The sequence below is a fragment of the Gadus macrocephalus genome, chromosome 9, assembly GCF_031168955.1.
Source record: "Gadus macrocephalus chromosome 9, ASM3116895v1".
In the NCBI taxonomy this organism is placed as follows: domain Eukaryota; kingdom Metazoa; phylum Chordata; class Actinopteri; order Gadiformes; family Gadidae; genus Gadus; species Gadus macrocephalus.
The window spans coordinates 3527121-3545446 of NC_082390.1; the positions used below are offsets into that span (position 1 = coordinate 3527121).

At 46.3% G+C, this 18326-nt stretch overlaps 1 protein-coding gene across 2 annotated transcripts; it reads right to left on the reverse strand.

The window, feature by feature from the left end:
* Positions 1–389: 389 nt before the first annotated feature.
* On the reverse strand, positions 390–17978 carry ireb2 (iron-responsive element binding protein 2). Of its 2 annotated transcripts, XM_060060288.1 has the most exons (22): positions 17824–17978; positions 16430–16513; positions 16065–16230; positions 15816–15953; positions 15096–15377; positions 14686–14755; positions 14382–14565; positions 13542–13681; positions 12530–12701; positions 11607–11707; positions 10546–10662; positions 9120–9279; positions 7953–8088; positions 7552–7636; positions 6656–6812; positions 5960–6084; positions 5483–5587; positions 4619–4761; positions 3748–3895; positions 3410–3532; positions 2812–3009; positions 390–2204 (listed from the first exon to the last, which is right to left on the reverse strand). In XM_060060288.1, exons 1-22 carry the CDS (start codon positions 17846–17848, stop codon positions 2094–2096), a joined length of 2970 nt encoding a protein of 989 aa, XP_059916271.1. In that variant the 5' UTR covers positions 17849–17978; the 3' UTR covers positions 390–2093. The 2 variants fall into 2 exon arrangements, with proteins under 2 accessions (XP_059916271.1, XP_059916270.1); XM_060060287.1 differs by lacking the exon at positions 17824–17978 and having other exon boundaries at positions 2824–3009; positions 16430–16571.
* Positions 17979–18326: the final 348 nt, after the last annotated feature.

The window sequence follows — 18326 nt, forward strand, 5'->3', positions numbered from 1 at the left end:
CAAATGCATTTCTGAGTCAACTGGTTGGGCAAAATAACTGGCAGTGTTTAAATTTCCTAGTGGAGATACGAGTGTCTACGCACGGTATTGTATTAGCGGTGGTGAGGATGGACGTTAGTCATATTGGTTGTGGGTTTAAACCTAGAATCTTTGGAAACCATTACAGCTCTTCATTGTTTAAGATAAGCCTTTACTAATCACCCTGGAGTACGTTTAGTTCTGCATTCCATCTCCCAACACATAGCATTTAGAATTGTCCTGGTTTCCCCCCCCCCCCAGTCTTTTCCCAGCCCAACCAACCAATAAAAACCCTGGGTAACTAAGGCTTGAAGACACTTCACATAGTTTCCCTGAGAGACTTTCACTTGAATCAAAACACTACTCTTAACTTGGGATGGCAGACTTCTTTATTTGTCACTCGAGTTGCAAATCCAAAGAATAAAACACGGGAACCCTTTTTTCTGAAGCTAGAAAAGGTCAGCACTGTGCCTGAACCCAGGAGACGCCAGGAACACCTGACTTAGGGGCGGCGGTGGTGGTGGGGTTAGGGGCAGCAGTGGACATCAGTAGCGGATGAACACTTGCTACTTGCTCCAACTTGCTTTGGCCGTCCGTCAAGGCAAACACTGGCTTTCACAACTTTAGACAAAAAAAAGTCGGTTAATGGTAAAAAAGAAAAAGAAATAATCCACATGTAGGTTTAAGTAAATAGCAGTAAACTTCATGACATGCTCAGTTATAATATATGCATAAATGCTGCTTTCCACTTGGTTCTAAATAGCCTGACATGTTGCATTGGATGGATACACGGGTACATAATGCCATCTACTTAAAAGCTCTGCTTCTAGGCTACTGTCCAAACGGCTTGGACACGTGAACGAATGTGAACTCTTCCTTACTCGACGGGAAGGAGTGGGCACGTTTATGGGTGTAAGTAGTTGTATTGAAACGGAGCAACACCTGATGAATGGCAGAAAGGTATGTCAGATTGGTGCTCCAGTCCCAAGAGCTGTTGTGCAATAGGAGCTGGATTCACCAAACCCATCTGCCATGCAGTGCCCTCTCAGTAGCTACGACTCCACTGCATTTAAACCTGAAACACAGGAGCTCATCCTTCTGGTTTCACCACAGTCTAGCAAAGCAGAAGAAGTGCATGTGTTGGGGAGAAGAAATGAAGACCGATTTGAATGATGACAGCCACATGGGTAAAACAGCCATTCTAAGGTGCTTTATGGGCATGCAGAAACATCCATCGTGTGGGTAAAACCTCAATGATGGAATCTGTAGAAATCACTGTGGCATGGGGGGAAAAACCAACAGCATACAAAGTCACAAAGGGCGGAATCCGATTTGTACTCTGATGTGTTCATGGCCTGGATTGGCATACGGACATTTTGTTCCTTATTGACGTCTAGAGTCGACTGGCTCCAAATCAAGGAAATGTGGGACTGAGGTGTGGAGGTATGGTTGTGTCAGTGCAGGGTGCGTTGTGGGACCGTCACACACACACACCTGATAATCAGGACATTTCTAAGGGGGAGGATCTGTCCCAAGCCATATCACTGGTGGGTCCTGGGTTGGTATTGGAAGTACCGGCGAGACCTGAAGCCGTCCTGTTTTTTGACACCAGTCAGCAATGATGAACAAAAAGTTTTTTTTTTTTTTTTTTTGCATCTGCTGTATTGACCCGAGATGTCAGCAGGGGCAGAAAGAAGTGATTTCACATTTCCACGTGTGTGTGTGTGTGTGCTCTTGTAAGTGCTCGCATACCTTGTGGCAACCGTCTTATTTCATTCATGCATTCTTGGATGGATGGATGGACCCGTGACGTGTGTTTTGTTGTACTAGCACCGATAGTGGATGTCATTTGTTTTCTAACCTTCCGCTTCTTGACTCCAACCTATTTGGGGGGGGGGGGGGGAGAACTCAAAGGATTGTTATAAAAACGTGTTGCGCCTGGCCTAGCGAAGCAGGTTTTGTCAGCATGTGTCTCTTCTTGTGTTGCTGGAGGGAGCCTGGCTGTCGGCCACACTGAGCCCACGCAGCCAGATGAGGGCCCCCTGGGAGCATGCGAAGGGGGGGTGGGGTTGGTGTTAAATCATTGTCCGAGCAACGTATGGTAACAGGCCTCCGTGACGGTAGTAGATGAGGTCCATCTCGCTGTCGATGAGCGCCGTCACACCAAACGACTTCCCTTCGCTGGTCTGGAGGAACACGGACAGAAACAAGTGTGCCAACATTGAAATAAACCAACACTTTAAAAATAGAGAGACGGGCTCAAAGAGCTTCTCTTTTGTAGTAAAACGACTGCTTTGATGCAGAGCATTTTTTGTACATTCAATCATTATTTCCATTATATACGTCGCTGCTCAACTACGACGACGAATGCAAATAGTTTCATGTAAAATTGAGTCGGTATATTAATGCAGACTCCATCTAACATGAAACAACGCCTGTCGCCATCCTTTCCTTATCTAAACAACACACAGGACTCATGCGTGCATGCGCAGTGGCAAAAGTGAGAGTCAACAAGAGTCGCCATGAAGAAGCGGTAAAAAACTACAAAACAAAAAGGGAACCACGCTCCATGGATTTTAAATAAAGATACTAAGAAATAATATACGACTCTATATTCTTTTACTTATCTATTTTATTTTATGACTGTCTATCTGAGGCACTTTCAGTCTGCCTCGTGTACGAAAAGTGCTAGATAAATAAAGTTGCCTTCCATTGCCTTGCCTATAACTATAATATAAACACACAACAATAAAACTAAGACGCAATATAAAAACCAACGCTTTAAAAACGTACAGGCGAGCCCACCTGCACCGTGAGCGCGTGGCCCAGAGCCAGCTCCTCGGGCAGGCTGATGGAGAACTTCTCCTTCCCACTGAGCTCCAGGGAGTCGGCCGTCTGGCCGGGCAGGAAGCTCAGGGGCAGGATGCCCATCCCCAGCAGCTGGGTCTGGTGGAGCTTCTGGAAGCTCTCGGCGATGATGGCTCGCACCCCCTGCGGAGAGCGCCGGGCGGGGAGGGAAGTGGATGAGGTGTGAATATTGAAATCGCGATGATTCAAACAATTGTTTTTGAGTTTGAAAACATGAGCATGACTCTCCCAAAAATCTCTTTGTAACTTTGCCTTAAAAAAAACACACAAAATGGTCGAAAAGAAAATGCTTAAATCTAAAATAATGTACAGATATGTATCCAGCTGTTCTTTCTATAAAACATTTAATGAAAACTAGTTTTGTGATCGTTTGACGCTAAAATCGAAATCGCGATAAAATGTATGGACCTGGAAAATCTTAATAGAAATGAAAAAAAAAAAAAAAAAAGAAGAAAGAAAAAAAAAAAAAGAAGAAAATTTTGATTAATGGCCCAGCCCTAGCTTAGTATAAATGAAACATTACCAGCAGGCAGGGTCCTTTGGCCACCCAGTCCCTGGAGCTCCCCGAGCCGTAGTCCTTCCCTGCCAGGATGATGAGGGGGATGCCCTCTCTCTGGTAGCGCTCTGCTGCCTCGAACACATCCAGCTACACAGAGAGAGGGCACACTGGGTCAGGACAGAGGCCTCGCCAGCCACACACACACACACACACACACACACACACACACACACACACACACACACACACACACACACACACACACACACACACACACACACACACACACACACACACACACACACACACACACACACACACACACACACACACGGCCCGCACCAAGGCAGATGCCCCCTCACCGTCTGGCCCGATGGGATGTGCAGCGTCTTGGGGCCCGACTTCCCGATGAAGCGGTTCAGCAGCTTGATGCTGGCGAACGTCCCCCTGGTCATCACCGCGTCGTTCCCCCGCCGGGCGCCGTACGAGTTGAACTCCCGGGGCGTCAGCCTGGGGTCGGGGGGGGGGGGGGGGAGAGTTAGTGAGTGTGTGTTTGTGAGAGTGTGTGAAAGAGTGTGTGTGTGTGTGTGTGTGTGTGAGAGTGTGAACGAGTGTGTGTGTGTGTGAGACTGTATAACAGTGTGTGTGTGTGTGTGTGTGTGAGACTGTATAACAGTGTGTGTGTGTGTGTGTGTATATGTGTGAGTGAGTGTTTAAGAATGAATGACTATGTAGGTCATACTCAGAAAATTAGAATATCGTGCAAAAGTTCATTTATTTCAGTAACTAATACATTATGTAGACTCATTACATGCAAAGTGAGATATTCCAAGCCTTTATTTGTTATAATTTTGAAGATTATTGCTTACAATAATGCTCAGGAACTCTTTTCAGGTGTTTTGGATCAATTAGCTGATAAGAATGGGACACTTTGAGCCTACAATATGGAACCTTTTCATAATATTCTAATTTTATGAGATTTTGAATTTGGGGTTTTCATAAATTGCAAGCAATAATCTTCAAAATTATAACAAGTAAAGGCTTGGAATATCTCACTTTGCATGTAATGAGTCTACATAATGTATTAGTATGACCTTTTAAGTTGATTTACTGAAATAAATGAACTTTTGCACGATATTCAAATTTTCTGAGTACGACCTGCATGTGTGCTTGTGAGCGAGCGAGCGCGCGCGCGCGTGTGTGTAGGCGTGTGCGCGGGTGCGTTCCCCTCACCGCTTGCTCAACAGGTACTTGGCGGCGGCGCTGACACGGGAGATGCTGCCGGCCGGGGAGATGTGGTCGGTGGTCACCTTGTTGCCTAGGAACAGCAGGGCGTGGGCGTGCTCTATGGAGCGGGGGGGCTGCACCTCTTTACTCTGGAACACAGGGGGCCGGCAGAGAGCAGGGTGGTGAGGGGGGCTCATGGTGGAAGCTACCGCCATCTCACTGTAGGAGTTATGAACTAAGAACTAACTGTTGGCCCATATATGGGCAGGAGTTCCTGAGTGGTGGTCAGGCTGATGTTGCTCGTTTTACTTCAACTTTATTTTCAATGTTGATAATGGATCTCTCTAATTGCAGACCATGTTAATGTCAAACCCATCCGTGAAACCATTTACATCAACATTGCTACTGACTACCGACATATTTTCTATTTTTAATTATTTTTTGTGCTTTGCATGTGGGATAATTCGATTTTTTTAATCTAATTATAATTTCTACAACAGTCCTCGTTTCCTGTCTGGGATGAGTAAAGCAGCACTGCGTCTATTCAATGTTACTATATGCTACACCTGAACCTCCTAAGATGGCGCAAATTGATTGGTTCGCTATCTCGGGAAATTGGGCAATATCCCATGATTGAGATCTCAAACTCGGGATATTGTTTTTATCGTAAAAATGTCCCGCTTTGCAACGCTAATAAAAACAAATGAACCGCTAATAAAAACAAATAAATCCCGGTAAAAGTGTTATCTTGTTTATTTTTGGAGTGTTCACGTGTAGCATATACTAAAACAATTATTCCCCCCCTCTCGGGGGGGCTATTCCCCACTACTCACTCTGCCTTCGGCGAATAGTTGTTACATAACCACTGACCAGCTTGTGGAAGAAGGCGGGCTGGCGGATGTAGGTGGACTTCTGGTCCCAGGGGAACACCGCAGTCTCCGGGCACTCCAGGTTGCTCCACAGCGCATTCCCCTTCTGCAGGAGAGCACAGCACCAATCAGCACCAACGGGGGAACAGACTAAAGGGCTGACTACGGTCCCACGCTCACGCAACGCAAAGACCACGCGGACGCTTCGACGCAGTCGTGAACCGCTATGGTTCCGCGTCGGGTGATTGGTCCGTCGAGCGGACCAATCACAGCCCTCGCTGCTGCGTCGCCTCGACGGAAGGTTAACACTTTTTGGGAGGCGCACGTCCTGGACGCAAGGAGGGTCCGTAAGGACGTAAGGGGTCCGTAAACCTCCTTGCGTTGCGTGAACGTGGGACCATAATCCACCCTTTACTGCCGCCCGTTCCAGCTGACAGCCACTGGTGCTGTTAGTCAGGGGGGGGGGTTAAGACCTCACCTCCATCCTGCTGTTGAGCTCCTGGAAGATGGAGGACACCACCGTGTCCTCTTCCATCTGCTGCACCTCCTCTCTGGACGGCCACACGTCACGAAGGAACACCTCCTTCCCCTCGGGGGTCACCCCTGAGAGAGGGAGAGAGAGGGAGAGAGTGAGAGTGAGAGAGAGAGAGTGAGAGGGACCTCCATCTCCGAGTATAACTCCATCCCTCAGTCTAACCTGGCTGTACGATGTAGCCGGTACCTGGAGCTGGGCGATTAATCGTTGTTTAATCGTAATTCTAATTTGTGGTCAATAATCGATTTTTTTTTAAAAAGAAAATCAATTATTGAAATACAAAAATATCTTTCTTTTTTTAAAGAGTAAAATGTCAACATGGCAGCATGCGCTGAAAAAAGTGAGTGTTTGAGAGTTTGCCTAAAGTCTGTGGCAACCAAATGTTGCTTTTGTGAATCATTGGTTATCCAAAATAAAATCCAAACTTAAAAAATACATATATTTGTCATTTATAGAAAAAATTATCGATTAAAGTCGACAATCGGGTTTGGTTTGAAAAAATCTAAATAAGAAAATAAAATACGATTTTATTTTTAGGCCATACCGGGCGGCCCTACCGGTACCCACTCCATCCTCCTCAGCTACAGCCTAGCGCTAAGCCTTCAGTGTTTACCATGCGCTGCACACACGCACACTTACCCAGGGGCTCCTTCTCAAAGTCGATGTCCACCGTCCCTGCGATGGCGTAGGCCACCACTAGGGGGGGCGAGGCCAGGTAGTTGGCGCTCACGCAGTCAAACAGGCGCCCTTCAAAGTGCCTGTTGCCCGACAGCACGCCGCACGCCACCAGGTTCCCCTACAACACAAGGGGGAGAGGTTGGAACCGTTCCGAGGTGTTCGTCCATCCCTCCAGAGTGGGGGAGAGGCTAGTGCCAGGCCAATCAAAGTAGGGCTCTGGATCCTTTGTGCCAACCCCAAGTAGGGCTCTGGATCCCTTGTGCCAACCCCAAGTAGGGCTCTGGATCCCTTGTGCCAACCCCAAGTAGGGCTCTGGATCCCTTGTGCCAACCCCAAGTAGGGCTCTGGATCCCTTGTGCCAACCCCAAGTAGGGCTCTGGATCCCTTGTGCCAACCCCAAGTAGGGCTCTGGATCCTTTGTGCCAACCCCAAGTAGGGCTCTGGATCCCTTGTGCCAACCCCAAGTAGGGCTCTGGATCCTTTGTGCCAACCCCAAGTAGGGCTCTGGATCCTTTGTGCCAACCCCAAGTAGGGCTCTAGACTCTAGAAACCTTGCTTTATAATAGTGGGCGTGGGTGAATGAGTTATAAGCTAATTGTTACCTGATAATAAATAATTGAGGAGGTTTCACAACGTCTCATGAGAGGCCCTTGATACACGAGAAGATGATTGATTAGTGATTAGTATCCTGATTAGTATCATGAGAAAACGACCAGGATGTTTCTAGGGGCAGATGACGATTGGGTTAACAACAATGCGCGTGGAACCGGATGAGCAAATACTTTAGAAATGTGGGGGTCGCAAAAGACCCACACAAGTTGGGAGCATCTGGAGGATGGATACAGGGCACAATGTACCTGTTTGATGGCATCGGCCACGCCTTCAGGCAGAGGGGCCGTGTTGCCCACACAGGTGGCACAGCCGTAACCTATCACCTCAAAGCTGCAGAGAAACAATAACAAGGATAACAAGTCACACAATGGCTCTTTGTGAGGAGGAGGTTGTGTGTGTCTCATTGACTTTGCATGGGCCGCTCTCGAAATGCATTGTGGGTCAAACCATTCCGTCGGCGCCGAAGTTGAGAAATGTTCAATATTTCAGGCAGCGACGGATCCGTCGGCCAATCAGATTGCGTTACCCAAACGTCAGACACGCCCTTCATCCCCTCCATCCGTCGACGGACATGCACAATGTGATTGTGTGTGCGTGTGCGTGTGCGTGTGCGCGTGCGCGCGTGTGTGTGTGTGTGTGCGCCCACCCCAGCTGGCTGAGGAAGGGCAGGACCCCACTGGTGTTGAGGTACTGGGTCACCATTCCGGTCCCGGGGGCCAGGCTGGTCCTGATGTAAGGCTTGACGCCAAGCCCCGCCTCCACCGCCTTCTTCGCCAGCAGACCTGTCAGTCAAACAAAGAGCGCAATTAGAACAGAATAATATCGTAATAAATTACTTAAAAAAGCATGTCTGTCAAAAAAGAAAATCTATTATTAAAAAAATAATAATATTAAAATAAATGGGGAAATAAAGGGATGTAATGATACTCAATACTGGATTGATTATGTATTTGCATCTTTATGGATGAATCCTGTCATAACAAGATGAAATACTAAACTGTAGGGAGCTCGAGGATATTCAGATTGTTTTAAATCCTTCAGCTAACTTAGAACACGGTGACGACTAGGAACCAAGGACAAAGAAACAAAAGTGTTGTGCTGTGTTGAACTTGCTCTGGACACATATGTATGTATATATATATATATATATATTAGTGCTGTCAGTTAAAAGCATTATTAACGCCGTTAACGCAAACCAAAATATCGCGCGATTAACGCAATTCTTTTTTTTTTGCCTCAAAACAAAGAAGCAGTAGCCTGACTGCTATGTTCAAGGCAGTATGTTTGTATGTTCATCGTTTAATTGCACTATAGGCTTTTTTTTTGTATCGTCCTGTTTTGATCAGTATATGCCAATGTTATCAATAAAAAAACATTTGCACAAGGCAAGCCGATGCACTTCTCCATGTTGATAAGAGCATTAAAATGAGAAAAATTAATGGGACAAAAATCAAGGGATATTTAGCATAGAAAAAACATTTCTTGAGTTAACTATGGCATTAATGCGATTAATTGCGATTAAATATTTTAATCGCTTGACAGCACTAATATATATATATATATATATATATATATATATATAGAGATTGATTTATTGATTGATATAGATACTTTAATGTCCCAAAGGGCCATTTTTCTTGGACTATATATACTTTAAATACATATATTTGGTGAACACTTTGATGATGGCCCTCGTGGTACACAAAGCCCTCATCATTAACACCATGACCTCACGGTCGTCGAGCCAGACGTGCCCGTACTAGTTTCCCCCAGGGCACCGGAGCGGGTCCTGCCGGTCGTCATGGAGACCCACCTGCAGCCAGCATCACGGACGGGTTGCAGTTGTTGGTGCAGCTGATGACGGCGGCGATGACCAGGGAGCCGTGGGCCAGCTGGTACTCCTGGCCCGCGTGCTGGAAGGGGACCTGGGTCTGCAGCCGGTCGGGGGCCACGTGGAAGCCTTTGAAGCCCACCTGGAGCCGGGAGGAGGACGGGTTGAGGACGGGTTGAGGACACACGCGTTGATCCAGAGCCACTCTCTGTGGGTTACTTCTCAGATGTCATTCCTGAGTAGACTAGGGGCTAGGGGTGAGGGCTAAGGTATGGTTCCACGTTGACGCAACGCGAGGGGGTTTACGGACCCCTTACGTCAGGCCTATTCAACTAGCGGCCCGTGGGCCAAATGCGGACCCTCTTAATTCTTTTCTGGCCCGCAATAGGTTGCATGCAAAAAATAAATAAAATAAAAGGAGAAACATAGTTGCATGCAAATCAGGTTTCTGTGTGTAGCCGGTGATACTAGCCAGTATCAGTACCACACAATCAGGAACTGGCATCACTTATTCGGACAATGTTTGGCTCAACCGATACGTGTGAGTCTAGCTTTTCTCATATGAATGCCATCAGAACAAGGGCACTTTGCTCCATGACCTATGAGAAGCTGCATGAGTGTCTCATTATGAGCCAAACTAGGCAAACAAGGCAGTGCAATCTTTCTCACTGACTCACTGGCTCAAAATGTCTCATATGTACAGTAGTTCTGTTTTGTGATGATTCAAACAACATTGTTTAATTCTAAATACGTGTCCAAAATGTGAGAACAAAATCTTTTATAATGATACGATTAAAAGTGAAGGAGGAAGGAATGGGTCTGACAAGTTTATTCCATGTAGTAGTACTATATATATATTAAGTTAACACTACTTTAAGTACGATTTATTTGTAGCGATTCATTCACGTAGTTTTACTCTGTGTGGCCCATGAACCCCCAGTGGTTTTCCTTTTCGGCCCACTTGTTAAGGAGGTTGAATAGCCCTGCCTTACGTCCTTGCGGATCCCTCCTTGCGTCCACCGCGAGGGCCGGACGTGCGCCTCCCAAATAGTAACCTTGCGTCGAGGCGACGCAAGGTTTACCAGACGTAAACCTGACGCAGAACCAAAACAGGCTCACGACTGAGTGGTCATTGCTCTGCGTCAACGTGGAACCGTAACGAAGCCTTAAGGCCCCTTGCTCAGGGATTCCTACGGGTAAACGGGGGTACCTGGGGACTTGAACCAAGGACCTGTTGGCTGGGAGTAGAACACCCTAATCCCTAAATAAATGTCGTGAATATTTATTTAATATATATCGAGATTTCCAGATTTTGATACACAGCATGTATGACAAAGTGAACAACTGCATCAGGGGACCTGACATCGAACATACGTGTGGCGATGCACACGGATGGCTGGACCCTTACCTTCTCCTTCAGACAGCTGTGGAAGTCCACCTTCATGTCGCTGACTGCCACCCTGTCCTGGGGCCTCTTGGGGCCGCTCACGTAGGGGATAAAGGAGCTCAGTTGGATCTCTATCACCTGTGGGAAGAGCACAGTTCCAGGCTAAAGGGTGTGTTGTCTGTAGAGTGAACCTGCACAGCCCTAAAGTCGCCATAACCGGTCGCCCCCTAAATCGACACCCCGCAGAACGGCGGTCTGAGGGGTCTGAACCCGATTGTCAACAGGCTACCTGTAGGCTTGCATGAGCAACATTTCCAACCCTTGCATGCGCCTTTATGACACCCATCTAATATTCATGCGCCTTTATGACACCCATCTAATATTCACTGCAAGCCGCTTAGGATATAAGTGCATGCTAAGGGTCTCATAGTAGCTCCAAGGTTTAAGTACTTAGCCTTTGGCTCCAAGGCTCAGCCTGTACAACTAAGGGAACACACACACACACACACACAATGCAATGTCAACCGTGCAAGGCCCCAACCGGGCCAGTTGCTGAAGGGGTGGGTCGTCTTGCTCAAGGACCCTTTCTACAAGGAAGGCCAGAGCGGTTGACCGGGCCAGAGAATGTTCCTCCTCCTAAGAATAGACATCTTGCACATTCAAACTCCCTCCTACTGCTAACTGCTGTGAAGCCATTTCCATTGTTTAGTTGCATCTATTGTTCCCAGAGAATCACCAAGGCAGCCGTTTTCCTGCTAGGCCACTCTAGCCCGGAACCCTAAACCTTAAAGAAACCGTAAACTTCATACATCGAAGACTGCCGTTCTGAGTGTGCATTTTGTACTTGGTGAAACAATCGTCCTCTGAGGCACCGAGTCTTGTAACACGTGCAAAACCTTAAATTATGTAACCACAGTTCCTTCAGACTCTCTGAGGTTATGGTTCTGATAAGGCGCATGCATGTGGCTCCTGCATGCTGACTGCGGCGCAGACATTGGGGATTGACCACGGACCCCCTTACCACCAGACCATCCAGGCCCACAACTCCACCCCCACCAGACGCAGACACAGACTCCACCTACCTCTGAATAGACAGGGTCCTCTTCAGAGTCCTCGTAGGTTCTGAAAAGGTTCACAGCCTTCATGTACGACTCCAGTAGTTCAAGTTTCTCCTGGCTGAAGTCTGGAGGGGAAACAGAAGGATTACAGGAAAGGCTTGCAGAGAGTGTTCACTAATATTAAGACACAGCGGATCACAACAGAACATTGCCTGCCAATGCAGGCTCTTGCTCGACAGGTACTGCAGATCTCCATCGGTTACACAGGCTTGATCTGCAGTCCTACAGAATAAATGGTAAACATGCATGTCCAGACAACTGAAATTGGTTTGTGTGTGCATGTTTGTGTGTGAATGGTTGTGTTAAGTATTTTAAGAAGCTGCATTACCCTCACATAGCCACAAGGGGAGCAAGACCTTATTGAAGGCTGCTCCCTCCACAGAAGGCAGCACCTTTAGATAGGTGAAGAAGCCGAAGCCATTACGTCACCCCGGCCACGCCCACTGCATAGGCCACGCCCACTTGACGTCCTCTATCGGAGGACGTCAAGTGAACAGGCCAGAGATCAATAGGTAGACGGCAGAGAGCCACCGGGCCTAAGCCCGGGGGCTTGAAGTAGATCACGGCGGTATTTTCCTCTCCACGCGTTAGATACAATTCCCTCCCTTAAGCTTCATAGTTTACCATACCGAAACATGCCTACTTTATAACAAATAAAGTGACATAAAAGCAACCCGGGATTGGACTATTTTCTTCGAAGAATGCTGCAATAGTTGAAATTCTTTATTGACAAAGGGATCAAACACAAATAAAGCCCAAGGGCTTATGTCCATTGTGTGGCTTTTGGGTGAAACATTATGCGTATGTGGGTCATTTTGTGACCCACATACTGTAATCCCACACCAATGTTTCACCGATAACGGTGAAAGTCTCTCTCTGGGACTCACTGGTCTTGTTAAAGTGCTTGAGTGTGACTCGGTCGATGGGGAAGAAGCTGACGGTGGCGTTGTATTCAGGGCACATGTTTGCGATGGTCGTCCGGTCGGGGACCGAGAGCTGCGACACCCCTGGGCCAAAGAACTCCACGAACCTCCCGGCGATGTTCGCCTGCCGCAGGTGCTGAGCGGAAGGAAGAACACACGGGAAAGAACTGTCAGAATACATCGTACCACAGCAGTGTTGAACACTTAATCCTGATTGGACAATCACCTTCCAAGGGAGCAAGTTTTAACACTCCAAATTCAATGCGCGACAAATCGAATATTAACAACACACTTGTTTCCTTGACTATGCAAAAACAACATGATGACAGTGCCACAGAAAGACAAACACACAATGAGCCCGGTCGCTGAAGCTCGGGGAACATGACTGAACATGTTGCTCTGTTGCTGTCAAGCCAGAGCAAACCTTCAAAATGATATACTTTTAGCTCAGCGTTCGTCCAAATATGTTGTGGGTAATTAGGGCTGGGCGATTAATCGATTTTTGGCCGCGATTGCGATTTTACGATCACAAAATGAACATACCGGTAATCGATTTTTTTATTATGTTTTAAAGAAAGGGCACAACAGCTGGATACATATCTGTACATCATTTTAGATTGGAACATTTTATTTTTTACCATTTTTTGTGTATTTTTTTAAGCCGGAATTTCAAAATTCTCAGTTACACATTTTTTTGGGGAGAGACAAAATACAATATGTTTTCAAACTCAAAAATAATCGTTTGAATAATCGTGATCTCAATAGTGACCAAAATAATTGTGATTATGATTTTTCCCATATTCGAGAAGCCCTATGTGTAATATATTCGTTGTTGATATATCGCATTTGAATTGTTCATTTGCTCTTCTTTCAGTGTCATCGCCACGCATTTGAATTGTTCATTTACTCTTCTTTCAGTGTCGTCTCCATTGTCAACAGGCAGACTTCAGAAGGGGACATTATGGCTAGCGGTTACCTTGGTGATGCCCAGGACCACGTCGATGGAGGTGGTCAGAGGGTTGATGGAGCCCTCCAGCTTACAGCCCACAACCTGGGGCAGAGTCAGGGCCACCGGCTGGCCCAGCATCACCGCCTCGGCCTCGATTCCCCCCACACCTGCACAGGTGAACTCAGCGTCACGAGGCTGACCGGGTTATACACTAGAGAGCTTATGGGGAGGGGCAAGCTGCTGGGTTGGGCAACAGTGAGACATTAGACATTCAGCATACATTTATGGCTCTGCCGTTTTTTTATTCACTTTTAACGTCCAAAAACAGTTGCAATTTGCCCAGGTTTGGATGAGCACATCCATTGCATAGAATACACTTTGGAAGCAAGTTTGACCTTAAATAAAAAAGTGGTTTAATATCTCTCCTAGTAACATTGTTCATACCTTCAATTATGTATCCACAGTCCCTTCAGACACTCTGAGGTTATGGTTATGGGAAGGCCCATGCATGCTGAATGTGGTGCAGACATTGGGGATTGAACATGAACCCCCTAACCACACTAGACCGTTTTGCTGTGCCTCGGTTTTTTACTTCCAGAAACAAAACAACAAAGCAGTTGTAATTTCCCCCAGGTTTGGATGAGCACGTCCATTGCATAGAATCACTTTGGAAGCAAATTTATTTTATAAAATGAATGTTTAATATCTCTCCTTCACAGTGATATCTGTTTAACAAAGTTCCCGCAACGGTGAGTTGGACATCATTGTATAACGGGGGAGGCGATTTGCAATCCATAATAAAGTCAATCCAGAACTGTGTTGGTATTTTTGGTTTAGGGGGGCTTGCGGTGTGCCTGCATGTCTTACCCCATCCCAGTACCCCCAGTCCGTTGATCATGGTGGTGTGAGAGTCGGTCCCCACAACGCTGTCGGGGTACACCAGGCCGTCGCTGACGTGGACCACGCGACACAGGTGCTCCAGGTTCACCTGGTGAACCGCGCCCACGTCCGGCGGGACCACGTTCACGTTCTGGAACGCTTTGGAGCACCACTGCCAGGACCAAGAAGACACCGCGGCTTACACACTTTTACACATTTTACTATAAAAAAAAAAATCAAATGTCAAAATCCACTTTTGATGTGCCTTAAAACATATGAAGTAGCGCACTACCTTGAAAAACTGCAGCCTCTCTTTGTTGCGGATCAGCTCCATCTCTTGGCTCTTCAGTGCAGTTTCTGGTCTGCAGGTTAAACACAGAATCAAAAGAAAGTTTAGCTTAGGGTTTCCCTAACTATTAAAGCCTGTGGCGTGATGTCTATTTTCTGAAATATGTTTGACACATGTGCTGTAACATCAATTCTCCAGTTAAGTAGTTTGTACTCATTTGCATGTGGCTATGAATCAATAGGCCGTCCGTGGGTACAGAAGAGAGCTCTAGACTTTGCCTTCTTTAATCAAACATACCAACAAACATCTACAGCTTATACAGCAGCAAGCTCTCGGTCGTGACCCCCACGTACTTTTCCGGGCAACCCCCAAATGGGAACCAGCGTGTGAGCGGCCTGCGCCTCAAGACTTACTCAGAGACGGGCTGCAGGTGGAAGGGGCAGAGCAGGGGCGAGTTCTCTATCTGCTGGACGGCCGGGGGGTGTTTGCCTGGGGAGGCCGGGGGGTCGCTGCAGCTGCCCTTGCCACAGGATCCCCTCGCAGCTCCACAATGGGCGCCCCCACCCCGGGGCGGCTGCCTGGGGCCGCTGCCAGGGGCGGAGGAGACGGGGGCGGGGGTGGAGGAGGAGGAGGAGCGAGGCGCGCCCTGGCTCTGGGTCTCTCCTCCGCCGGGGTTGGGTGTGTTCTGGATGGCACTGGAGGGTTCATCGGGTTTATACTTTGTAGACTTGATAATTGTAAAATACAAATAGGAAATACACTGTACCAAAAATAGCGTTGTCCTTCTGGGACTGTAGCTACACAAGCACAGGCTTATAGACCTTAGAGACCAGCTTATGCAGACATCATATGGGCCAAGTAGCAAGTAGACATTTGGTGCTTGAACACAATCAGCAACACGCACACATGCACACACACAATATATGTTTAAGACTGAGACCCACCCAGTTAGAAGGTGAGAGGACTAACCTTATTGAAATCACTATCAATCAGCATTGACTACAGACATATCCAGGAAATGTTAAACTACGAGCTAGTTGCAACGTACGTTTTGCAACTTTAAGGGGCCACTCACTTAATTCAAATATAAGGCTAAAAAGTAAAGAGCTTAAGGGTTGTGTCGGTAACCTTACCATTTGCTGAAGTCGATCTGTAGCGAGTGGTCCACTATGAGGTCGGTGGGACAGACTGGGTTGACGCGGCAAGGGTCCACACCGTGTTTGACCAGCGCATCTCGCATTGCCGCCAAATCCACCATGGCGGGAATACCCCTATGGGCGTTAAAACAGAAAAAATAAGCACGGGTTCAGATGGCAATGGGTCAAGAGTGCAGCAGTGTTGTGTGTGCCGTCTGTGTGGAGCATCAGGCCCAGCAGACTCACGTGAAGTCCTGGAGAAGGACCCGGGAGGGAGGGAACGGCACCTCAGCCACATTCTGCTGCTCCTGCCAGTCCAGATAGTTCTGGACGTCCTCCTCTTTCACGTAAAAGCCGTCACATTTACGAATGGCCGCCTCCAATAAGACACGGATGGATAGAGGCAGTTTTCCTAAAATACAAAATGTTAAAGCTCAGTGTTTCAATTTTTTGCACATTGTTTATGTTATGTTAATACTAAGATTGTATCAACAATGCTTTGTTGGCTCGAACATCTCAGCCACCATCCAGAATGAAAAAAAATGTTTAAAACAAACTAAAACAGAAGGTGACAAAAGCAGAGGCTACAGAGTTGGCTGGTCTAGACTTACCATATCTTGGGTCGTTTAATTTTTGTGGATTGAAAAATTTAACACCATCATTCAGTGTGTCAATCAAATGGCTGTACGGATGCTCTGTAAGAGAAAGATAACACTGATAAGTTGATGACCTAGACATAATACTTTTCTGGTATCCCACTGTAGACCAATATAGTAACTTAACATGCCGATATCTAACAACGTTTATTAAATAACAACAATGCTTGAGCAAAGCATTGCATTGCTAAAAAAAATGCTAGGAACCACTACAGGAATATTTTTATTATCCTATAAACCACCATCTAAAAAAATATAAATTTGAATGGTGTTGTGTACATTAGCTTCCCAACGTGTCAGTTGTTGAAAATAATATGGAGCTCAGTGCTGATATTGGAAGACAGGCTTGAGATTGAAAGGATTGAACTGGTCAGGTCTAATTTCTTTATGAATAATCATTGTTCCTCACGTTGATGCCTCAAACATATACTGAAGTCCAGTAAAACACAACGCTAACAGATACAAATATTGTGTGTTCATAAAAGTGGCCTTGTGTGTCAATCCAATGACTAATAACGACCACCCGTGTTTGTTAGAGACTGGTCAGGCACCGGCAAAACCAAGACATTTCTGGTGATCCTGACTGTATAGCAGCAGCATAAATGGTTGTGGGGACTAAGGAAACGCCACAAAACCACATTAATCGATGAATAGACTACCCCAGTGTGGGGTAGTCTATTCATCGATTAGGTTCAACATCATATAAAGTGCAACATGAACAAGTAAAAAACGTGACGCAACGCAGGCGGTTCTACAGATAATAACATGCAAGTGTCCCGTTAAACAAGGCCTAACCATTGCAATAATGGCATGATTCACTCATGACAACAATGCGACCATCTATGCTAGGCAAAGGAGTGGGGGTAGATTCGTTCACGGGTGAGATTATTGCGTGTGAAAAGATAAAACGTCCTTCCTCGTCATAACACTACCCACAACACTAGCAGCGGTGCTAGCTTTGCTGCTCTGGAAGAGATAAGACTTGCTCGGTTCACACCGGGTCTATACTGACACATATTGTCCCGTTTCACTTCGACACTTCACGGGGTTGCTTGACAAAATAGAAACGCTTCATTTAACAATGTTCTTCTCGCATATTATGCCGTAAAAGTACAAACACAACGCATAGCCGAGTGTTCAACTCGGCTTCAAGAGGCGGTCTTCGGGTGCCATCCACCTCCAGCTAACAGTTTGAGGCTATATGTTATTGACGTCAATGTATTGAATTGACTGTTATAACACATCACAGGCCTTCAATGATACATGTATAATGGTGTCGCCAACAAATTCCCACCACTGGATTATACATTTGCACAATAATACTTGTTCATCCGACGATCTCTCTTTACCTTTGACAAGAGCAGCGTACGCCATGATGACTGCTGAAATGAGCACGGCCGTCCTCGTGACGTCGCTTGATGTCGTTTGACGTGTTCTGTTTTAGAGCCACGCCCCCTGGACTATTTACCAACAGATGAGGCCAGTTTGTGCTGTACGTCGATATGGTTGTAATGGATAAGAAAAGGACCAATGGATCGAATATATTACACTGAATGAAATTATTATAATACTTTTTATTATCTTATTATTAACTATGGATATCATTTATGATTATTCATATTATTGTTGTTCCAGTAGTAGTAGTAGTAGTAGTAGTAGTAGTAGTTATATTAGTAGTGGTAGTAGTAGTAGTAGTAGCAGTTACAGCATATATATGTATTTCTACTGTTTCATTTTAAACTATTTTTAAGTAATTCTTATTTATAAAAGGAATGTTCTGATCGGAGGGTCAAGGGCCCATCCCGGACTATATTACCAGAGTTTGGTGTACTTGGTTGTTTACATAGTTTTT

Bases quoted from the DNA above. Each gene is read 5' to 3' on its own strand.
- ireb2 (XM_060060287.1), bottom strand. From the start codon at position 16,556: ATGTCTAGGTCATCAACTTATCAGTGTTATCTTTCTCTTACAGAGCAT. The intron at 7,637-7,952 runs GTGGGCGCACAC...GTTTCTCTGCAG, and splicing joins CCCTTCCTCAGCCAGCTGGG to CTTTGAGGTGATAGGTTACG. The intron at 5,588-5,959 runs GTGAGGTCTTAA...GCTCTCCTGCAG, and splicing joins AGCTCAACAGCAGGATGGAG to AAGGGGAATGCGCTGTGGAG.